At 43.7% G+C, this 25,277-nt stretch overlaps 1 protein-coding gene across 1 annotated transcript in view; it reads right to left on the reverse strand.

The window, feature by feature from the left end:
- The window catches only part of sntg2 (syntrophin gamma 2), a 218,657-nt gene that overhangs the window by 126,136 nt on the left and 67,244 nt on the right, over positions 1 to 25,277 (reverse strand). The window contains exons 5-8 of the mRNA XM_033022079.1: positions 23,022 to 23,065; positions 22,860 to 22,901; positions 16,696 to 16,783; positions 10,096 to 10,187 (exon numbers count right to left, since the gene is read on the reverse strand). Coding sequence (XP_032877970.1) covers positions 10,096 to 10,187; positions 16,696 to 16,783; positions 22,860 to 22,901; positions 23,022 to 23,065 — 266 coding nt within the window. The remainder of the gene's footprint in view (positions 1 to 10,095; positions 10,188 to 16,695; positions 16,784 to 22,859; positions 22,902 to 23,021; positions 23,066 to 25,277) is intronic.

Genomic DNA, 25,277 nt, shown 5'->3' on the forward strand with positions numbered 1-25,277 from the left:
GGAATAAAAAACACAAAAGGTTTAAATATGAATTGAGCAAATAGTTGAAAAGTAAATATATGGATGCTCCTGGAAATATTAGGTTGCACCCTAGGTTGTAACATACGTATATTATCTTGCCTCATATTATAAATATATCAAAAATGGGAATGTGACTTAGTTCCATGCATGGCAGCAGAACAATTCATGGACATCACAATAGTTACACGTTATGTTTGCTAGCATGTCATTTGACGGTGAGCTGATAATCCTTAGTCTTTTTCTCTCAGCCACCAAATTCTGTGTTCCTTTAACTTGGTTCAAGTTGCTGTCATTGGATTAGACAGGGTTAGTGCTACAACATACAATTTATCCTCTACTTGCCCTTAAAAACATTGTGAAGGGCAAGACAAAATATATTAGCACTGAAGCAAAAGTTCCTTGATCGTGCAGCTTAACCTTGTCCTCCAAAGAATCCCTTACTGCACATCAATAATATTTTCATTGTGCATTCACAAGCCATTGACCATGCCAGAAGAAGACTGCTGAAGCAGAACCATTTCATCTCAAATTCAGGGCAGGCTTCTGCTATGTGTGTTCCCAGAAAGTGAAATTGAGTCTGAATTAACCTCCCAAATAACACACATGTAAAGAGAAAGGTGAAAACATGATGAAGCAGCAATAGTTTTCAGCTAACAAATCTGCTTCCACGTCTGCAGACTCAGCTATAAAGCCTCAAAATAATGTTTATTGAAGGCCTTATGCCTTACAGCCAGAAGCTAGATTTGAGTGGCTCATATGCATTTCATTCATCCTTGAAAATAGTTGCATGCACAATGAAACTGTCAATTCAAAACACATAGAAACAAATGTATGGTGCTTACATTAATACATATTAAAGACAAAACCGCCAATAGCAAAAGTTAAAATTTATGGGAGAGATGAAATTTGTTATATAAGCTTGTTTTCTGGAAAATATGCACTGCTTTTTCCTAGTGCAAAGAAAATATGCTATAGTCATAACAATCCATGTACATGGCAGACAAGCCATGCCAAGCAAGCTTGCAATCCTCCAATAAGTGCAAGCCTGTCACCTAATAAAACTTTACTAGTACGTTGGTTTAAATGCCAATACCTGAATCGTGGCCGCATAGTGGTGTCAGCGTGGTAGTTTAGGCATTGGGGCGACGTAATGTTTGCATCAAGAAATTGGACTCCACCTCTGCCTCTTTTCAATTTTCTCTTCTAAAATATTCCTCTGATCAAACCTCAGGGCATCAGCCTGAATACTGTCATATGTGTCTCCCTATGTGCTTTATATATGTTAATACTCCTCTAAAGCAACTTAGGATACTTGTATTACATAAAAGCTCCAAATGTTGTTCTAATCATCTTATCCAAGATGCTCCAAGGTGGAAGACTTGATTCTGAGTCATACAGCTAGAATATAGAGGCATTTGATGTCCAAGTTGATAGTTAAGAATTTGCCTTTATCAAAAATGTCTGTCAATTATACACCACTTCTGAAATGTTGACTGCCATGAAACTGAATTTTATAAACACAGCACATCACACAGCCTAAACACATATGCATCTTCAACACAAGCAGCTAAGGACAAATTCCTCTTCTTGACTATCTTAAAATTAATGGGTCAGAATTTCTGGTAATTTCATGTCTTTGGGGATGGAGTGGAAGTGCATACAAACAAAATGTACAATTATAAGAAACAAGCAGAATGGGTCAAATATGGTATTGCAATCTGAAACAGTGCAAAAAATATGAAATTGTAAAAATGAAATAATTGAAAGAGGTAGAGCCTAGAGTAAGAGTATGTGGCAGGGAAAGGGATGTAAAAGAAGTGAGTTATTCAGAATCATTTAGCAGTGGGAAGAAACTGTTCCTACGTCCAGACATCCGGGCTTTTAAGCTACAATATCATATCCTAAAAGGTAGAAGAGACGAAAGGGAATGTCCAGGGTGGCAGGCATCCTTGATGATATTTCCATTCTTCATGATGCAATGTACTGTAAAGATGAACTGAACTGGATGGAAGGAAACAATGAGCCAATGATGGTCTAGATTGTATTCACCAGTCTCTGCAAGTTCAGGCAGTCAGAGAGAGAGCAGTTGGCATACCATCAGGATATATTCTCTTGCCCATTTTGTGGACCTTCGACAGAATCTCTGGGTATCTGCCAAACCTGATCAAGGTAGTCTTCATCATAGTCGAAGGGAGGTCGAAGGGGGGGGGTCAAAGGAGGTCGTCTTCACTCTCCACTATTCGGTGTCCAATTTTCCCGAAGTTAGTCATAGCTAGTCGAAGCTGGTCTTCAACATAGTCGAAGGAGGTCGAAGGAGGTCCTCAACATGTCATTTTTTCAAACTCTTCTAAACTCGCCAATTAGGTCGCCCAAGTGGGACAGCCCCTTTATATGATGGAGTGAAACCATCAGGTTCCATATGGACCAGTGGTGAATCAGATTATAAACTGTTAAATTGGGGATATTGTCACATTTGGGTTAAACCAAAGATACTATAGCGGAGCAAGATAGTCCACTGGACAAATAAGCCGTAGTAGGTCATGGGTAATCTTTAGCGCCATTTCCGTAACCAGCTTCTGCCTCCACTAATCTAATCTTTGCTTTGGTCATGGCGTCTTCATATTGCTATTATTTTATCAAATACTACACAAATCATCTTTTATTTGGTCCCTTCTCTCAGCCTCTAGTGTAAAACCCCACATTGTCCTCTCTCTCTCTCTCTCGCTACTTTATTTCTCCCCGTTTCATTTCAATCTCTCCATCTGCCCACATCGCCCCGACCCACCCGCCCCTCTCTCTCCTCTCATGGCCTCGCGTTCTGACCCGCTTGTCCCCACAGTTCTCTCGCTCTCCTCCCCCGATATCTCCCTCTACCCTCTCTCTTGCTGTCTCTCGTTCTGACCCTGTCTTTCCCTCGCTCTTCTCCCCTTCTCCTCCCCCCTCTTTTCTTCCGTGACCTCTCTCCACTCCCCTCTCTCGCAGTGTCCACCTTTGTCTCTTCCTATTGTCTGTTCTTCCCTCCCTCTCCCTTCTCTCCTCTCCCTCCCCTTCTCACCTCTCTCTTTCCCCGTCCGTCCCACTCTCTCCTTTCCACCCTTTCTCCCCTTCCTCTTTCCCTCCTCTCTCTCACCTTCCCTCCCTCTCTCTCCCCCTTTCTCCCTGCCCTCTCCTCCCGTCGGCATCCTCTCCTCTCTCCCCCCTTCCCTATCTCCCTGCCTGCTCCCTCTCCCTTCCTCCCTCCCACTCTCTCCCTCTCCGCTCTCTGTGAGTTATCTCACGCTCGTTATCTAGTGAGATGATTCCTCGTGTGTTTGTTTACCCCTCTCTGCGCACATCCTGTCCCGGAGTTACGAATGAAAAGCATGAGTGGAGAGGCAGAGAGGGTTCGCGTTTATAGCGAGGACAGTTTCTCTCCGCTGGGAACAGCGTCTTGTGCTGGGAGTGCCAGGATTGGGGTCATTTCGGTTGGATTTTGCAGGAGTGGTCTATCTTGCTCTGCTCTAGTATCTTTGGGTTAAATTACAAAGTGACTTCAGGCCATTCCAGTCTCATTTATCCTAATTTGCATTTGACAGGCAAAGCATTACAACCTAAACTGCTCACTGATAAGCCCCAAGTACTCACTCCAGGTTTGGGCAATATCGCAGCCACAGAAATGCAGTATAGCACTCCCTGGTACATCTGGCTAAAGCAGGCAATGGCTGTAGAAAACACACATCTCACCTTCACTGGACAATTATCGAGGAAATTGTTGAGAAATTGAGATCTACCTTCACATCACAAAGCATTAGGCTTTTATCTTAGACATAAACAGATTTTCACTTTCAATTTTATTCAAGCCAATGAATAGGAGCATCCAAAAACATTATCTCGGATTTGAAGATGAAAGCAAATTCACCAGCTTTCATTTGATCTGAATAACACTGTCACTCTTCATTGGGTTGTTCATAGAAAATGTGGTTACAGTCTGAGAAAATGGTGTGAGGATGAATTAATCTTCCTTTTGACAATTGTGGGGAAAGGAGGAAGAAAGTTTTCCTTAGAAAACGGTGGCACAGTGGCTGCTTTACAGCGCCAGAGGCCCAGGTTCAATCCTGACTGTGTGCGCTGTCTGCATGGAGTTTGTACGTTCTTCCTGTGACCATGTGGGGGTTTTCTCCGGGTGCTCCGGTTTCCTTTCACACTACAAAGACGTGCAGGCTTGTAGGTTAATTGACTTTTGTAAATTGTAAATTGTCCCTAGTGTGTAGAATAGTGTTAGTGTATGGGTGATTGTGTATTGTCGTGAACTCGGTGGACCCAAGAAGCTGTTTCTGTGCGGTGTCTCTAAAGTCTAAAGATTGAATGGAGGGCGAGGTATTCTTCAAATAGAATTATTCTCATCTCATATTTTTTATGGCCCTTTTCGTTCTGGGGCCAAACCTGCACGTTAACACTGCAGAACAAACAAGGCCTCATATTCCTCCTTACCATTTCTCTCTGCAGACCAATCTTTATACCAGGAGTCAAGGGTATACCACCCGAGTGAACTGCCAGATGAATTTTCTATTTGCAATTGTAAGCCTTTGCTGTAAAGTTTAAATTATCAGCTTGGAATTCACTGTGATTTAATTAATTCCAAGCAATGTGAGAAAGGGAAGCCTGGCATGGCAGAAAATTGTAGAACAGACGGGAAAATACACAAAGCAATGATTTAACTCCCCAGTGTCAATTTGTATAAGATTCCATGCACGCTTAAGCAGCAGATGAGGTGAGGGAGGAATTTCTGGTCTATTAACAAAGCACCACCTGGCTATGTCACTGAGGGTGGATTTTACAAGGCAATTCTTTGTGACATGTGTACGAGCGGGCGGGTAGACGGGGGCCCTGTCCTTGTCACCTAAGCTGCTGCAGAAGTGATCAACAACTTCAAGTTCCCAGTCATCCATAATCACCAGCAAGCTAACCTGCTCCCTTCACAATGATGTGGTGGTGAAGAAAAACCTTTTGTGCATTTACTTAATGAGCCATTTGAGTAGATCCGGCAGCTCCATGGAGATTCTCCCGAATGCTCACAGATGTGTAAGAGAAAATATTCTGATGGTAGGATAATTGATCCGATCTTGACCACCTGAACTTGCCAACTGAACACAGCCTAGTTCATAAGTTCTAGGAGCAGAATTAGACCATTCGGCCCATCAAGTCTACTCCGCTATTAAATCATGGCTGATCTATCTTTCCCTCTCAACCCCATTCTCCTGCCTTCTCCCCATAACCTCGGACACCCTTACTAATCACAAATCTGTCTATCTCTGTGTTATATAGTCTAGATCATCACTGGTTCATCATTTCCTTTGATTCATTTCAGTTCATCTTAGAGGGCGTTACATCATGTAGAGGAACCAACGTGTAGAGGAACCAACGAGAGAGCAGGCTATTCTAGATTGGGTATTGAGTAATGAGGAAGGGTTAGTTAGCAGTCTTGTTGTGCGTGGTCCCTTGGGCAAGAGTGACCATAATATGGTTGAGTTCTTCATTAGGATGGAGAGTGACATTGTTAATTCAGAAACAAGGCTCCTGAACTTAAAGAAAGGTAACTTTGAGGGTATGAGACGTGAATTGGCCAAGATAGACTGGCAATTGATTCTTAATGGGTTGACGGTGGATATGCAATGGAAGGCATTTAAAGACTGCATGGATGAACTACAACAATTGTTCATCCCAGTTTGGCAAAAAAATAAATCAGGGAAGGTAGTGCATCCGTGGATAACAAGGGAAATCAGAGATAGTATCAAAACAAAAGATGAAGCGTACAAATTAGCCAGAAAAAGCAGCCTACCAGAGGACTGGGAGAAATTCAGTCCAGCAGAGGAGGACAAAGGGCTTAATTAGGAAAGGGAAAATAGATTATGAAAGAAAACTGGCAGGGAACAATAAAACTGACTGCAAAAGCTTTTATAGATATGTGAAGAGAAAAAGATTAGTTAAAACAAATGTAGGTCCCTTGCTGTCAGAAACAGGTGAATTGATCATGGGGAACAAGGACATGGCAGACCAATTGAATAACTACTTTGGTTCTGTCTTCACTAAGGAAGACATAAATAATCTGCCGGAAATAGCAGGGGACCGGGGGTCAAATGAGATGGAGGAACTGAGTGAAATCCAGGTTAGCCGGGAAGTGGTGTTAGGTAAATTGAATGGATTAAAGGCCGATAAATCCCCAGGGCCAGATAGGCTGCATCCCAGAGTATTTAAGGAAGTAGCCCCAGAAACAGTGGATGCATTAGTGCTAATTTTTCAAAACTCTTTAAATTCTGGAGTAGTTCCTGGGGATTGGAGGGTAGCTAATGTAACCCCACTTTTTTAAAAGGGAGGGAGAGAGAAAACGGGGAATTACAGACCAGTTAGTCTAACGTCGGTAGTGGGGAAACTGCTAGAATCAGTTATTAAAGATGGGATAGCAGCACATTTGGAAAGTGGTGAAATCATTGGACAAAGTCAGCATGGATTTATGAAAGGTAAATCATGTCTGACGAATCTTATAGAATTTTTCGAGGATGTAACTAGTAGAGTGGATAAGGGAGAACCAGTGGATGTGTTATATCTGGACTTTCAGAAGGCTTTCGACAAGGTCCCACTTAAGAGATTAGTATACAAACTTAAAGCACACGTTATTGGGGGTTCAGTATTGATGTGGATAGAGAACTGGCTGGCAGACAGGAAGCAAAGGGTAGGAGTAAATGGGTCCTTTTCACAATGGCAGGCAGTGACTAGTGGGGTACCGCAAGGCTCAGTGCTGGGACCCCAGCTATTTACAACATATATTAATGATTTGGACGAGGGAATTGAATGCAACATCTCCAAATTTGCGGATGACACAAAGCTGGGGGGCAGTTTTAGCTGTGTGGAGGATGCTAGGAGGCTGCAAGGTGACTTGGATAGGCTGGGTGAGTGGGCAAATGCATGGCAGATGCAGTATAATGTGGATAAATGTGAGGTTATCCACTTTGGTGGCAAAAAAGGAAAGTAGACTATTATCTGAATGGTGGCCGATTAGGAAAGGGGGAGATGCAACGAGACCTGGGTGTCATGGTACACCAGTCATTAAAAGTAGGCATGCAGGTGCAGCAGGCAGTGAAGAAGGCGAATGGTATGTTAGCATTCATAGCAAAAGGATTTGAGTATAGGAGCAGGGAGGTTCTACTGCAGTTGTACAGGGTCTTGGTGAGACCACACCTGGAGTATTGCGTACAGTTTTGGTCTCCTAATCTGAGGAAGGACATTCTTGCCATAGAGGGAGTACAGAGAAGGTTCACCAGACTGATTCCTGGGATGTCAGGACTTTCATATGAAGAAAGACTGGATAGACTAGGTTAGTACTCGCTATAATTTAGAAGATTGAGGGGGGAACTTATAGAAACGTACAAAATTCTTAAGTGGTTGGACAGGCTAGATGCAGGAAGATTGTTCCCGATGTTGGGGAAGTCCAGAACAAGGGGTCACAGTTTAAGGATAAGGGGGAAATCTTTTAGGACCGAGATGAGGGAAACATTTTTCACACAGAGAGTGGTGAATCTCTGGAATTCTCTGCCACAGAAGGCAGTTGAGGCCAGTTCATTGGCTATATTTAAGAGGGAGTTAGATGTGGCCCTTGTGGCTAATGGGATCAGGGGGTATGGAGAGAAGGAAGGATGATCAGCCATGATCATATTGAATGGCGGTGCAGGCTCGAAGGGCTGAATGGCCTACTCCTGCACCTATTTTCTATGTTTCTATCATGAAGGCTGGAAATGTCATCAAGTATGCCTGCTGCCCTTCCCTCTCTTCTGCCTTTTAGGAGAAGTTACGGGAGCTTAAAAGCCATGACATCTAGCCACAGTAACTGCTTCTTCCCCATTGCTCTCTGACTCCTCAAACACTCACTTCTTTCACATCTCCTACACTCAACCTCTTTCAGTTATGCCATTATGGTACTTTCAATTTTCTTGCACTATCTCAGATTGCAAATATAACTTTTGCACCATTTTGCAGTTTTGCATTCATCGTTGTATTGTTATATCTATTATTATCAATTATCTTGTGTACTCCCTGAGCTTCAAGTGAACAGGAAATTTAATTCCACCCAGATGTATATGCCAGTAAATTAGTCTAAATCTGTTTCAGTTGGTGAGAGATTATTGGCTATGTGAACGGGAAATGGCTTTGTACAATTGCTCCAGCTTTATCTCAAACCTTTATACAGCACAAGTTAAAGGATGGAAAACCCATTAAACCATTTAGTAATTTGCATTTGAACTGATCCAAGCACTTAATGGGGGAATTACATATATAGATAGCACAATGGCACAGCTAGTAATAATAATAATAATAACTTTATTTATAGAGCACTTTAAAAACAACCACTGTTGCAACAAAGTGCTGTACATGACTAATCATGAACAAAAAATTATTACAAGACAATAAACACATTAAAAAAGAGAGTAAAAACAATAAAAAATATTAAAAACATTAAAAATTAGTAGGGTTATTGGCTCAGTGCCAGAGATCCAGGTGCAATCATGATCCTGAGTGCTGTCAGTGTGGAGTTTGTGCGATTTCCTTGTGATTATTTGGGTTTCCTTTGGGTGCTCCAGTTTCCTCCCACGTCCAAAACCATGCGAGCTAGCAGTTACATTTTGGCTTCAGACTTTAGAAACACAGGCTCTTCGGCCCACCAAATAATGGCAAATCTTTTTGGAGAAGGGTACTGGTTGAAATGGACAACTTGGTGCAGCACATGTATCAAGATGTGAAGGTGTAAAAGTTAACATTTAGAAGAAGCCCTGCACTATTTTGCAGTTTATTTGACGACAATCAAGCGGATTCCTCCCTGTCCAATTTTTCTGGGTTTGTAACAGAAATGTCTACAGCTGCAAAAATAATCTGGAAGAACTCAGCGGGTCAAGCAGCATTCATGGAGGTAAAATGATAGTCATAATTTTGGGACGAGTCCCTGCACCAGAATGTCTAAATCTCCACACAGACAGCACCTGAGGTCATGATCAAACCCTGACGGGTCTTTGGCATTGTGAAGCACCAGGTCTACCAGCAGCACTGCGTAGCCTCTTGTCAACCTTTTACCTCCAGAGAATATGAGACAGTTTTGTCCACTCTGAGCTATCTGTTTGGCTTAAGCACAATCATAGTCAGAGAAAGCATGTGATATATGGGATTTTTCAACTGAGAGCATATAGTACCACCGTTGCAAAGAGACTTAGGTGTAGCTATCTTAGAGCTTTTGCTCGACAATCACGAACCATTATCATTCAAAATCAAAACAAATCTAATCATAACTGTGCACAGTTCCCTGAAAGTGGAATCTCATGTAGATAGGGTGGTAAAGAAAGCTTTTGGTGTGCTGGCCTTTATAAATCAGAGCATTGAGTATAGAAGTGGGTTGTAATCTTAAAATTGTACAAGGCATTGGTGAGGCCATTTTTGGAGTATGGTGTACAGTTTTGGTCGCCTAATTATAGGAAGGATGTCAACAAAATAGAGAAAGTACAGAAGAGGTTTACTAGAATGTTGCCTGGGTTTCAGCAACTAAGTTACAGAGAAAGGTTTAACAAGTTAGGGCTTTATTCTTTGGAGCGCAGAAGGTTAAGGGGGGACTTGATAGAGGTCTTTAAAATGATGAGAGGGATAGACAGAGTTGACGTGGATAAGCTTTTCCCACTGAGAGTAGGGAAGATTCAAACAAGGGGACATGACTTGAGAATTAAGGGACAGAAGTTTAGGGGTAACATGAGGGAGAACTTCTTTACTCAGAGAGTGGTGGCTGTGTGGAATGAGCTTCCAGTGAAGGTGGTGGAGGCAGGTTCGTTTTTATCATTTAAAAATAAATTGGATAGTTATATGGACGGGAAAGGAATGGAGGGTTATGGTCTGAGCGCAGGTATATGGGACTAGGGGAGAATACGTGTTTGGCACGGACTAGAAGGGTCGAGATGGCCTGTTTTCATGCTGTAATTGTTATATGGTTATATGGTTATAATACAAATCAACAGTGAGCATTGGCTCGTATTATTGGTAAAAAGATAACCGAGAAGAGCTTACTGTATTTGTAGAGGTTCCATTTAAATGTAAACCACTGTCAAATAGGGGTGAGGATGTCCCACTGCTGTGATCACTGGACGGGCCTGGTGAGCCTAGAAAGTAAAGGAAGAAATTCAATAGTTTTCATGTTGAAGGAGTTGTCAAGAGACAGGACAACCATCAATACAGTCTCTGACCAGCTCTGCAGGAGATTGTTCGTGAAATGGATTTTTAAAACACAAGCACAAATTCACGAGGATCATTACAACTGTTAACAAATAGTTAGAAAAATATCCGACATAACCTTTTGGCAAACGAAAATGCAGATGCTGACTTACAAAAAAAGACACAAAGTGCTGGAGTAACTCAGCAGATCAGGCAGCATCACTGGAGAACATGGATAGGGGATGTTTCGCGTTGGGACCCTTCTTCAGACAGATTATAGTGGGGGGGGGGGAGAAACTGGAAGAGAAGTGATAAGTGGATATAGGTAGGTATAGGTGAGAGAGGTTTTTGCATATCCATCTAAAAGCCTTTTAAATGTTACTAGACGGAGTGCAGACCCGTTGGGTGTGTTCCCGCAAAGCACGATTGCGAGTGGAGGCGTGGAGGCACGCACGCACACACACACACCTTAAAAAAAAACTTGCCCCATACATTTCCTTTAAACTTTGCCTCTCTCACTTTAAAAGAAGTCGGTCAAGCCTTGTTTAAAAAAAATATAACCTTTTCCCATTATTTTGCATCCAATGATATCTGTGGCAATGCATGAAATGTGATCACATGCAGCATACTATTGATTGGTCATTCTCTGAACTCTGCTTTGTACCGAGCATTTCAATCATAAAATTACTCTAGGACACCATGCTGTAGGCTCTCAGTGGCCTCCGCAAATGTCACAAACTTTCAACATATCTAACCCTTTCAACCATTCAGCAGTTAAAGCCTGACAAGTTTTGCCTGCTTCTCAACATATTTCTGATTAATATTGCATGGTTTATCATTGCCAGAATATCAACATTCTTCTCAGCTTCACTTGCTTAGTTTCCCTGTACCGCTTTCCTCATCAACAGTGTTAAAACGCTAGATTATTGCACACTTGCTTTTTCCTTCATAATGTTTCCATATCCTGGAAATCCTCTCTCAGCATTATTTTCCAGAATCTACATTCTGTTAAGACATCAAGCTGTGTGTCTCTGATCTTTTTCGCTTTATTCAACTATATTCTCCACTCTGTATCTTCCCTTATGCTTTACCTATACATTGTATTTGAGTCTGACTAGATTATATTCTGAAGAAGGGTTCCGTCCCGAAACATCACCTATACGTTTTCTCCGGAGATGATGCATGACCCGTTGATTTACTCCAGCATTTTGTGTCTATCTTCGGTATAAACCAGCATTGGCAGTTCCTTCCGAAACATTGATTATATTTATGTATATAAAATCTTATATATTTAATTAGCATGCAAAACAAAGCTTTTCACTATACGCTGGTACATGTGACAATAATAAACCTAAACCTAATCCTTTAATGTTGGCCACAGCATGGCCCCTGTCCTTTTTGCCCTGGAGATAATAATTAAAAAGTTATTGTAGTGCTGATGGGATTGATATTCAGTGCATGGAGGTCTTTTACTTTGCCAGAAACATGTTAAATTATTCAAAATGAGTACCACTGATGGTTAATACAAGAAGTGTTGCGTAATTTGAGACAATTTTTTTAAATGACCTTTATTACAAGGGATTTGATGATTAGAAATGGATGGGTATTGTTACAGTGCTGGTGAACATACACCCAGAGGACTGAGTACAGTTTTGGTCCCTTTATTTAAGAAAGGATATACTGGCAATGAAACAATCCCGAAGAGATTAACTGTGCTAATTTCTGGGCTGAGAGAGTTTTTTAAATTATAAATAAATACCTAAAGACCTGGGTTCGATCGTGACTATGGGTGCTGTCTGTACGGAGTTTGTACATTCCCCCCGTGACTATGTGGGTTTCCCCCGGGTGTTCCGGTCCACTCCCACACTCCAAAGACATACAGGTTTGTAGGTTCTTCAGAAAACATTGTAAATTGTCCCGAGTGTGCTGGACAGTGCTAGTGTGTTGCTGGTCGACGTGGACTCGGTGAGCCGAAGGGCCTGTTTCCGCGATGTCTCTAAACTAAACTTTCATCTGTATTTGTTGGAATGTAGAGGAATGATAGGTTATCTTATTGAAGCATGCATGGTCTTGAGCTTTTCCACTTGTGGGAGAGATTCAAATGAGGGAGTATAGCCAGAAGATATGTGGGGATCACTTAAAACAGAGGGGCATATTTTTTTCTTTCAGTGGATGGTGACCTCTGGAATTCTTTGCACCAGCAAGTTATGGAGGCTGGATCATTAGAGAGATTCAAAGAGGAGGTCGATACATCTTTGAAAGATCAGGGAATTGAGGGCTATGGAAAACCAGCACTGAGAGGACTGAAGTCTTGTGCAAATCAAATTTAATTGTTGTTTCAACCACAACTGAATGGCAGGGAAGGCATAAGGGGCTGTGGGGTCTACTCCTGCTACTGTGGTCTTGTAATCTTGTGTTCCATAAAATAATTTGATTGCCAATTTTTGACTTTTTCCCGGTTAACACTGATTAACACAAACTCATATAAATTGTTCTAAATTTCACATTTTGAATTCCGTCTAAATCTTGTGAAGTGTAATGATTTATTGAATTGTCCAAGTAGCATCAAACTTCATGTATTAACTGCTTCATGTTGTTTTAATATTGATTATGTAATTTTATTTGAGTTTAGAGATACAGCATGGAAACAAGCCCTCCAGCACACTGAATCCATGCTGACCATCTATCATCCATTCACACTAGTTCCATTCCTATGGTAGACAAAAGTGCTGCAGAAACTCAGCGGGTGCAGCAGCATATAAAGAGCGAAGGAAATAGGCAATGTTTCGAGCGAAAACCCTTCTTCAGTGATGTAGGGGTGGGGGGGGGTGGGGGGGGGTGGGGGTCAGGGAGAAGAAAGGAAAAAGGAAGAGGAGCCCAAGGGCTGAGGGAGAGCTGAGAAGGGGAGGAGAGAGCAAGGGCTATCAGAAATTGGTGAATTCAATTGGTGAATGCCACTAGGGTGCAGACTGCCCAAGCGGAATATGAGGTGCTGTTCTTCCAATTTCCGGTGGTGCTCACTCTGGCCATGGAGGAGGCCCAGGACAGAGAGGTCGGATTCGGAATGGGAGGGGGAGTTGAAATGCTGAGCCACCGGGAGATCAGGTTGGTTAATGCAGACCGAGCGGAGGTGTTTGACGAAACGGTCGCCAAGCCTACGCTTGGTCTCACCGATGTAGATCAGCTGACATCTAGAATAGCGGATGCAAAAGATGAGGTTGGAGGAGATGCAGGTGAACCTCTGTCGTACCTGGAACGACTGCTTGGGTCCTTGAATGGAGTCGCGGGGGGAGGTAAAGCGGCAGGTGTAGCCCCTCTTGCGGTTGCAAGGGAAAGTGCCCGGGGAGGGGGTGGTACGGGAGGGAAGGGGAGAATTCACCAGGGAGTTACGGAGGGAGCGGTCTTTGCGGAAAGCAGACAGAGGGGGGAGATGGGAAGATGTGGCGAGTGGTGGGGTCACGTTGGAGGTGGCGAAAATGACGGAGGGCTATTTGTTGTACGTGACGCCTAGTGGGGTGAAAGGTGAGGACTAGGGGGACTCTGCCCTTGTTACGAGTGAGGGAATGGGGAGAGAGAGCAGTGTTATGGGGTATGGAAAGACCCTGGTGCGAGCCTCATCTATAGTAAGGGAGGGGAACCCCCGTTCCCTGAAGAATGAGGACATTTCCGATGCCCTGGTGTGGAACACCTCATCCTGGGGGCAGATTTAGATTAGATTAGATTAGATTAGATAGCCTTTATTGTCATTCAGACCGAAGTCTGAACGAAATTGAAGCAGTCATACATACAATACAATACAATACAATAAAAAACAACAATAAACACATATTAACATCCACCACAGTGAGTCCACCCAACATCTCCTCACTGTGATGGAGGCAAAAGTCTTAGGTCTCCAGTCTCTTCCCTCCTCTTCTCCTTCTGCGCTGAGGCGATACCCCCCGGGCGATGTAGCAAACAGTCCCGCGGCTCATACACCGCGGCCCGGGGTGGTCGAAGCTGCCGCTCACCAGTCCTGCTGATGCAGCCGCTGGCCCGCGGCCGAACCCCGGACTCAGGCCACCGCCGCTAGAACACCGTGCAAGCCACCGGAGCATCGTTCCAGCCCTGAGCCGGATCGCCCTCACGTGAGTGCCGTTACCGTCTCAGCCTCGGGCTGGGCCGCCCCGACCGGGCACCGCTCCTCCCTCGGGCTGGGCCGCCCCGACTGGGCGCCGCTCCTCCCTTGGGCTGGGCCGCCCCGACTGGGCGCCGCTCCTCCCTCGGGCTGGGCCGCCCCGACTGGGCACCGCTCCTCCCTCGGGCTGGGCCGCCCCGACTGGGCACCGCCCCTCCCTCGGGCTGGGCCGCCCCGACCGGGCGCCGCTCCTCCCTCGGGCTGGGAACGCCGTACCTCCCCGAGCTCAGCCACTCCGACGGGAGCACCGTTCCTTCCTCGGGCCGGCCGTCCTCACGGTAGCGTCACAGCCCCTCACGGAAGCCCTGTTCCAGCCCCGAGCCGGGCCGTCCTCACGAGAGCGAGCTCAGTGCGAGTCCTGGCGGGCTCTGCCTCCTGAGCCTCGAGGTCACCAGCTCCGCCATTAGGCCTCAGCGCAGACGGAGGCAGAGAAGGGGAATACGACATAAAATCGCATTCCCCCGCAGGGAGAGACAGCAAGCCCCGTTTCAACCCCCCCCCCCCAAACAGAAACTAAAAAACAAAACTAGACTAACCAAAACGAAAATAAACAACCCAAAAAACACAAAACAAACAGGACTGCCGGAGAGCCGCTGCAGCCAGAGCCGCGCCGCCACTAAGGCGGCGTAGACGGAGGAATTGGGAGTAAGGGATGGAGTCCTTACTGGAAGCAGGGTGGGAAGGAGAGTAGTCTTGATAGCCATGGGAGTCAGTGGGTTTATAGTGGATGTCGGTCAGAAGTCTATCACCTGCGATGGAGATAGTGAGGTCAAGAAATGAAGTGTCGGAAATGGTCCAGGTGCATTTGAGTGCCGGATGGAAGTTAGTGGTGAAGCGGATGAAGTCAGTTAGTTGTGTGTGGGTGCGGGAGGTAGCACCAAAGCAATTGTTGATGTAGCGGAGGTAGAGGTCGGGGATGGGGCCCTGGTACGTATTGAACAAGGATTGTTCGACATACCCGACAACGAGGCAGGCATAGCTGGGGCCCATGCGCGTGCCCATAGCTACGCCTTGTTTTTGGAGGAAATGGAGGAGCCAAACGAGAAGTGTTTGAGGGTAAGGACCAACTCCGCTAGGCGGAGGAGAGTGTCAGTGGACGGGTGTAGGTTGATTCGCCGGTCGAGGAAGAACCGGAGTGCTTTGAGACCATCCTGGTGGGGGATGGAGGTGTAGAGTGACTGGACGTCCATGGTGAAGATGAGGGGATATGGGCCTAGAGAATGTAATGCCCAGAGATGACGGAGAGTGTCTGAGGTGTCTTGAACATAGGTAGGGAGGGATTTAACCTGGGGGGGATAGGATGGAGTCAAGGTATGTGGAAATAAGTTCGGTGGGGCACGAACAGGCAGAGACAATGGGTCTCCCAGGACAGTCAGGTTTGTGGATTTTGGGGAGAAGGTAAAATCGGGCCATGCGGGGCAGAGGAACTATGAGGTTGGAGGCTCGGGGGGGGCAGGGAGCGGGAGTTGATGAAGTCAGTGATGGTGCTAGAGATAGTGGCCTGGTGCTCGTCTGTGGGGTCATGGTCCAGGGGTAAGTAGGAGGAGGTGTCTGAGAGTTGGCACGTGGCCTCAGCTTTGTTCCTACACAAGTTAAAGGTCCAATTAACCAACAAACCTGCACATCTTTGGGATGTGTGAGGAAACCGGAGCACCCCAAGGAAACCCATGCGGTCCCAGGGAGAATGTACAAACTCTACACAGACAGTATCAAGCCCGGGTCATTGGCCCTGTGAGGCAGCAGCTCTACCAGGCTTAGCTATTTTGCTCAGCACTTTACAAGCAATCAAAGGTAACTTTGGTAGTCAACCTCCCACACCTCCCCCTACTGCCATAGTAGGAAATAATCAAACACTTATCTACATCATTCTGGCTTGGCTCGGCGCCACAACGGAAGCTGCTGTGTGCCGACGAGGTGGGAGCTGCTGGCAATAATCAGACATGAGGAGTGGGCTGGTAGGCGAAGGACCGGAGTATTGCCTCCAGCACCTGCAATGTCAGCTGCAGGAGTCGCCCCTGGGACACAAAGGTGGTCAGGCGAGGTTGTCGATACACAGGCCAAGCCAGTCGAGGGCGACACAGGAGGCCAAGAGCAGCCTGGGGTTTACCTGGATCCAGAGCTGCTCCAATACATGGAACGCATGAACCGGACTTTGGACGTTTTGCAAATTGCGTCACAATATGGCAACTTGTGCATGTGTGTGCTATGCAAAGAAGAATTTCACTGTGTGTGCACATGACAATAATACACCACTGAACCATATCATTCTTGTTGCTTACCTAATGGAAGTTTAAGGAAGGATGGGGCTTCCCTGAGGTACTGAACGGTGATAGTAACTTCATCTCCAGCATTTCGTAGTAGATGCACCTGCCAATGTGATGCAGAACAACAACTTTACTCCCAAGAAACTGCAAGACATAGTCATTAAAACAACAATATAGCAAATATTTTACCACATGTCATTTCTCTCCCATACTGTCCTCCATTGCCCATTCCATATCAGGCATGCCCAAATGTAGTGGGAGGTTCCACTGAGCTATTCTTGAGTGCAGGGGATGGTGCGGTGGAAACTCGATGGAGTGGTACCTTAAAATTGATGTTCCTCGTTTAGAGATGTAAAGTTCTTAATGCCCATCTTAGTTGTACACCAGGGAGTCCTGAGAAATGGCCCAGGCCAATTGGGCAGATCTTTGCTGCTTGTGATTACCGATTACCCATGTCCTGGGTCAGGCTGCTTCCTCCAGTGTGGTTACAGGTGTTGGCTTCAGTAACCTGAGTGACCACTTCATGGCAGCATCGCCTTTTGACAATTTCCAGAGTTCACCCCATGAACTAATGCTAGATTAACCTGTTGACATGCCTGTAAAACTGCAGAACTTTCATTGCTCTGTCGTCTGCATATAACAAAACATTCTTAATTCTGTTGCTGGTAGAGCTCGCTCAATGAAATGCGAATGGGGTGAGTAAGGCTTTGTGTGCATTAAGATAGTTTAAATGATTTAATTGTTTTAAATTCATGTATTTTACTGTATTTTACTCTTATTTTTTTATATTTTATATCCTAGGTTTAAATGATTTCATTGATTTAAATTCATGTAATTTACTGTATTTTAGTCTGTTATTTTCTAATATTTTTTATCCTAGAAGATTTTTTAAACCAAGTTTTGAAAAATATTTTTAGCAGATCCTAGTTGAATGTTTGCAAATTTAGAGAGAATGGCAAATTTTCTTTCTGACAAGCGCATTGACAGCCTCTGAGGTTGGGAGCGAGACTTCATCAGCTGTCGAAGCCATCCGCCTCAGCGAAGCCACAAACTGGAAGAACAGTACTTCACATTCCACTGAAACCTTCAGTCTGAAGAAGGGTTCCGACCGGAAACGTCACCTTTTCTTTTTCTCCAGGGATGCTGCCTGACCCGCCGAGTTACTCCAGCATTTCATGTTTATCATCAAATTCCGTATGGGCGACTCACAACCTAATAGTATGAAGATTGAATTCTCCAATTTTAGGTAACAGCTTACAGCATATTTTTTTTTCTTCTTCTCCCCTCCATATCTTATTTGACCCTAGTGTGCACCCAATCTTCCACAACCGCATCTCCATTCACACCCATCCCCTTTCACCTATATCACTCCCTCAGATTTCACATTTCACTCATCTTTCACTCCTCTTCTCTCCATATCTACTCGTCTCCTTGTTGTCTAATTTAACCCCTTTTTGTCATCCTTTTGTCTTTTCTTCTCTCGAGTTCATCTCAACACACCACCCTCCCTCACCTGTATCCTATTCTTAACAGCCAGGCTTTGTCTTGCCCCCACCTCTTTTACAGTTTTCTCTCTCCTACTACAATCAGTCCCATCCCAAAACGTTGCCTGTCCCTGTTCTGCCTGGCCTGACCTGCTGAGTTACTCCAGTATTTGATTTGTACTGGTGCCAGATGTTTAGACTGGGTCAGAGGTGCCTGTGCTTTTCACCCAGAGGGTTGTGAATCTGTGGAATTCTCTGCCTCAGAAGGCAGTGGAGGCCAATTCTCTGGATGCTTTCAAGAGAGAGTTAGATAGAGCTCTTAAAGATAGCGGAGTCAGGGGTATGGGGAGAAGGCAGGAATGGGACGGGGTAAAGAGGGAGAGGTAGATTAGCCATGATTGAATTGCGGAGTCGACTTGATGGGCTGAATGGCCTAATTCGACCTATCACATATGACCTTATTCCAGTACTGTGTTCTACGGTCCACTCAGGAAGCCACGTGCTGGGAAGGCCCTGAATGCACTGGGCTGCACATGAGCTGCACATGAGCACTCATGAGCTTACCTCCCAGCAGAAGACGGTGGCACAGTGGTGCAGCGGTAGAGTTGCTGCCTTACGGCGCATCCAAAGTCCCGGTTTCGACCCCAACTACAAGTGCTGTCTGTATCGAGTTTGTACGTTCTCCCTGTGACCTTATGGGTTTACTCCGATATTCAGTTTCCTCCCACACTCCAAAGATGTACAGGTTGTAGGTTAATGGCTTGGTATAAATTGTAAATTATCCCTAGAGTGTATAGGGTATTGTTAATGTGCGGGGATTGCTGGTTGCCGCGGACTCGGTGGGCCGAAGGGCCTGTTTCAGCGCTGTATCTCTAAACTAAACTGTGCCTGGGACGAGAAAGGGAAATACAGCACAACTGAGGATGCAGCTAATTGGTGATCTCAGCAGCGTGGGTTTTCTGCGGGTGCTCCGGTTTCCTCCCACACTCCAAAGACGTGCAGGTTTGTAGGTTGATTGGCTTCTGTAAATTATAAATTGTCCCTAGTGTATAAGATAATGCTAGTGTACGAGGTGATCGCCAGTCGGCGTGGACTCAGTGAATCAGAGGCCTGTTTCCAAGTTGTATCTCTAAACTCTCTAATTTCTAAACATTAGTCTAAAGTGGACGATCTGACCCATTAAGTCGACAGTTTTTGGGAAATCCAGTGGCCACCTATGATGGGCTATTTACATACCTAAATAAGGCACATAATGCTAATTTTGTGACCACCAGGGGCATCGTACGATGGCAGCTCCGCGGTCTGTTCCTTTTTTCATCTTTTAATTTTTAATTTTTAGTGTTTGTTAAAAGTTTGTTTTAATGTTTTCCGGTTTGTCTTATGTGGGGGCAGGGGGAGGGGATCGTGGGAAACTTTTTTCAGGTTATTAACTTGCCAGAGATGCGATTGATTTCCGCATCGCATTCTCCGGGCACTCTGCGGCCTTCCATCGATGGAGCTGGAGGCCTCCTTGGACTGACTTTGAGCCCCAACGCGGGGCGCGGACTTCGCATCGGAGCTGATCCCTTGCCTGCGGACTTACCATCAAGAGCTCGCAGTCTTGGGAGAGGCAGAGTTGGGAAGCTTCAAAGACGCAGAAGGTTCGACCAGCCCCGACGCGAGGTTTGATCGTCCAACGCGGGAGCTGATCGTCCCGATGCGGGAGCTGATCGCCTCGACGTGGAGGGTCCAAATACCGCCGGCTACAGGAGTCAAGATTGTCCCAGCAACGGAGGACTCGAGGCCCCCGACCGCGGGAGAACAAAGGGAAGGGATTTTAACTTTATTTTGCCTTCCATCACAGTGAGGAATGTGGTGGATGTTCATATTAATATGTGTTTTGGGTGATCTGTTGATTTTTATTTGTATGACTGACTTGGTAAATTAAATTCCTCGTATGTGGCAAAACATACTTTGCAAATAAAGTGCTATTCTGATTCTGATTTTAAGAAATGACCTCCCATCACCTATTTATTACAACTCACGATGTGAGTTTATTCAAGACCTCTCCCGAGTAAAAAAAAAAAAATCAAACACGTGGTAAGTACGTAGAATGTACGTAGCGGGTACGTCGGAGCTCGTGGACATCTTGTAGCGGCTCGTAACGCTAACGGCAGGTACTCAGGAAACGCGGTAACTTCGTGAAACTTGTGATGTTTTCTCAACAGTGTGAAATATTTCTAAGAGTAAAAAAAATACTCGTGATGAAGTCCCACAAGTTTGATTTTTTTTTTAAACTCGGGAGAGCTCTTGGGTAAACTCGCATCGTGGGACAGGCCCTTATCCCTCTTCTTCATGTCTGCAAACCTCCCACAACTACATTAATTTAAAATAGATTAAAAAAAATAAAATCAACAAAAAGGAAGCAAATTCATATTCCGTAGGTGACTTAATTTGCTTATCTTTTTATTTATCAACTTTATGATTTGTTTGGGGGCTTATTTCTTTGAATTCATTTTCATAACATCGGTAAGAAATGCATTAAAATCAAAACAGCTTGCACACAGTTTGATTTAAAAAAAAACATTCCGTAACTCATGTTAAGAATTGTTGCCTTCAGGTTCTGATTCTCCTTCTTCACACAGGACCCCCCCCTCTTCATTCCACTGGTCTCAATTACTTATTTTGACTTCTGCTTTTTTAATGTTGATTTTTATTTCCATTTTGTAGTATATGTTTGGGATTGGCATGAAATTTCAACATCACCTATTTATTACAACCTGCAGAAAGCCATGCAGCTACCAGCAGAGCACTTCCATCAGTCCTTTCCCCTCTCTATTCATTCTTGGAACCCAAGCAACGTAATCTCTCTCTCATGTCCATTGAATCCCCTTTGATTCTTTCGCCATTTAACGACATGAGAGAGTAATTTCTATTAGTCAATTAATCTACCAACATACTGAATAATAGAGATGCAAAGAATTGCAGAAGCTGGTTTACAAAAAAATAATACATAAAGTGCTAAAGTAATTCAACTCGGAGGTTCACGTGCACCTCCTTTAGCTGATCTACTGCATTTGGTGCTTCCAATATAACCCTCTTTACATTGGTGCGACTAAATATAGACTAGGCAACCATTATGATGCACACTTGCGCTTGGTCCATCTAGGGCTGCTGCATCTCCCGGCTGTTAATCATTTTAACTATTCTTCCATTGTCATATTGGCCTCACTGTTTTTGGGCCTCCTTTACCAGCGTAAGCACATGCAAACTGGAGGAAGAGCACCTCATCTTCCAATTAAGTAGCTTACCAGCCAATGGCATGGAAATGGGGTTCTCTGACCTTAGCTAACAGTTCACCTTAGCAAACCATCAATACCTATTTACAGTAACCTTACACTGATCCAATTTTATTATCCCCGCTTTCCCATTAACTTCCCCAGATTTTACCACTCACCGGTACACGGGCAAATGACAGAGACAATTAATTTACACCTTTGGATGTGGGAGGAACTTGATGAAGCGGGAGGAAATTGGCATGGTCACAGGGAGAATATATAAACTCCACATGTACCATTTCACAAATTAAAATAAAGCAGCCATTCATTTTGGCCTAACCTACCAAATGGACATCCTTGTAAATTCCAGGCAGACGTACTAAATCCTTCCTATAAGTTTAGATATGATTAAAAATAATTCATGGTTTCATAATTTACTTTCTATCTCATGGTTGACATTGAGGCTGCACAAGTATAAACATGCCAAGGAGTAATTTATGTTACATCCTTGTGATGGTTGTGCACCACACAACTCCTTTTTTCTCTTCAACATAATTGTTATTGCTCGTTAGAAGTTATTAATTAGCTCTAAACTGCTGCAGATATGAGTGGTTTTGTATAAATGAAAACAAAGGTGGCAAGGCTGATATGTAACTAAGGGATAGGTGAGACTATTTTGTTAAGATCCTTCAAATATTAGGAAGATTTGACGAGGGGTATATAAAGAAATCATTTCCATGTGAAAGGATTGCAAAAAGGGGCCACTTAGGAAATGAAAACAAAAGTGCTTCTTTTGTACAAAAGAATATTCTCACATTTGAATTAGTTTCTCTCTAAAGGTTGTGGATGACACACAAATTTAAATGTCCAAGACAAAATCTGATCTTGTTTTTTAAATTTCAAGGGATATGTGACAAAAATGAGTTTGAGTTGAGATACTACCCCCACGCTCTAACTTCTCTTCGTACAATGTCCTAATTGTACAGAACAATGTTTGCTTTGAAGTGACACCATTATTTTCTCAACCATGAATCTTTGTCCCACATATTTATTTGATTTATTACATCTTAAACTGACAGGATTTAACCATTAGTCCGATCAGCCATCATCCTTTTTCCTTGTTTCTCACATTTCCAGCACTCACTATCTGGCAATTTGTAAGATTAGTGACGTCCTGTCTTGTCCCATTTTGGTGGCAGTGTTGCAATCAATAAAACAAGTGCAAATGGATGTATGACATAACAAGACAGCCCTAATTTTGGAACATCACTAAAGAATTTGATTATAAATCATGTTTGCTCGTTTTGCGGTGGCATAAAACCTTGCTTCAACAATATGTCACTAAGCCATATTCACTGACAGAAATGTTACTACAAACTCACAATTATCATTTCCTCCTAAATCTTAAAAAAAATGTAACAAACTAATTAACACTTACCACTTCCTCATGTGTAGCATTTTCAACATTAATGCCATTAACCTGCAAAATTAAATAAAACGTGTCATATCTACACATGCCACAGATAAGTTCCTCTAATGATTTGCCAACAGCATCTCTTAAATACACAAAATGCAAAACGAGTACAAAAATCTCACTAACTTGCAGCACAGCATCTCCGACAAACAGCATTCCAGTCTGGTCAGCTATATACCAAAGGAGAAAATAAAAATGTGTGAGAATGTGTGACTGAAAGTACAAATGTAGATAAGAACCTTTTATGTCAGTGAGTTTGCACTTCCCTTGTTTATTTCTCCATGCTGGTCACAAATATTGATGGACGTAAAGATCAGAAGTAATGTACAATTGACTGCCAGCTTGCTTTCACCTTATTATGTAATTCACAAATTTAAGGACTATCCAAAGACTCCAAAAATGGACATTTTGTTCACAAACTTTCTTTAGTTTAGTTTAGTTTAGCGATAAAGCACAGAAAGAGGCCCTTCAGCCAACTGTGTCCGCACCGACCAGCGATTCCGTCACATTAACACCACCCTGGACACACTAGGGACAATTTTACATTTATACCAAGCCAATTAACCTACAAACCTGTACGTCTTGAGTGTGGGAGGAAACGAAAGATCTTGGAGAAAACCCATACAGGTCACAGGGAGAAAGTAGAAACTCCATACCGACAAGCACCCGTACTCAGGATCGAACCCGGGGCTCTGCCGCTGTATGGCAGTAGCTGTACTGTTACACCAACCACCGTGCCGCCCTACTTGGAAGTGAGGAAATTGACTGTTGCTTGGAAGCTACAAGTACCATTACTGCTAACCCTAATAAAATAATTTTCATGCAAAATATATATATATTTTTACCCCATTTTCACACAAAACACCAGAATAGGTATTGTTTAGCATTTTCTACTGCTATAAAAATGCACAATATGTTATATTTTGCCCCACAAGAGTTAGCAAATTGAATAAACTTTGAAATAAAATGCCAAATTATTTGACTTTCAAGAGGGAGGAAATATAAACAAAAACAAATCAAAAATCATGGTGTTGTTTATTCACAAATCCATGTAGTAAACAATCAAACTATTATTTCAGACGTATGAAATGCAGTTTCCAAAGATTTCCATTTTTATTGCATTTTTCGTTATTTGCATACGTTGGATACTGTTGATACAAATTGGATATTCTCCATGGTAATAACTCAACTTGGGAAAAGCAAAATGTATCATGGACATAATCTTATTTGATACTAGACTAAGTGCGGACCCGTTGGTCCTGTTCCCCCAACACAATATTCCACCAAACTGTGCATGCACGGCTGGCGGACCCACACTGCGCAGGCGCAACTGCCGCGTTCAAAGTTGTGCTGTTGACGGCAGAAATTAAGTTAAAGTTAATAAAGTGAATAGAGGACCCGTGGAGGTGTTTGTAAAATAGAACAAATCTTACCCATGGAGCCATTGGGTCCGCATTGTGAGCAGGCAAGTACACTCGAAAGGAAAAAAAAAAAAGGCGATCTGAAAATTGGCAAAAGCCCCACCTGCGCAGGTACGGCTGAGGGGTTCCCATTGTGATGACAGAGATCCCTGTTGTGACGTGCACGGGAACCCTCCCCCAACTGCGCAGGCGCGGCCGACAAGTGGGGGCTCTGTTTTAAATTAATTTAAGTTTTAAATGTTAATAAACGTAAAATATACCATCAATCTGAACAAAACCTGCTACTGCACATCACAGGACAATGGTGAGTAAGGTGGGCCTAAAATTGTAGCACTATCGTGTCCAGTTTTTGCAGAGTTTTGAGCACAAATAGGTTGTGTCGGAGTTAGATGAAATGTTGACCATATTAGAAATTAAAGGTTACCAGCCACATTTAAACTGGAGTTGTAAAATGTGTAATTAATAAAAGTAAAGCTTATAACCAATCGATATTTTATAACTGATGTCAAAGCAACTGTTGAAAGTCAAGGCCTGCTTCGTAATCACAAACCAATTTAGTGATATAAACAGCCTGTGATTGGGAGAAAGACTGATGCTGTCCAATCCACCTAGTGTAGATTAAACATAAAAAATACTGCGTTCCATTTTCAAAGGATGCCTTAAATTACTTCACATGATGCAATATATTTAGAGGTAAGGGTGGCATGAGAACTGACATCAATCATTCTGCATCAGTTACGGTGGCGCAGTGGTAGAGTTGCGCCCTTACAGTGCTTGCAGCGCCGGAGACCCGGGTTCGAAACTGACTACAGGTGCTGTCTGTACGGAGTTTGTACGTTCTCCCCATGATCGCGTGGGTTTACTCTGAGATCTTCGGTTTCTTCTGACACTCCAAAGATGTACAGGTATGTAGGTTAATTGGCTTGATAAATGTGTAAATTGTCCCTAGTGTGTGGAGGAG

This window comes from Amblyraja radiata, chromosome 5 (assembly GCF_010909765.2).
Source record: "Amblyraja radiata isolate CabotCenter1 chromosome 5, sAmbRad1.1.pri, whole genome shotgun sequence".
Taxonomy (NCBI): Eukaryota; Metazoa; Chordata; class Chondrichthyes; order Rajiformes; family Rajidae; genus Amblyraja; species Amblyraja radiata.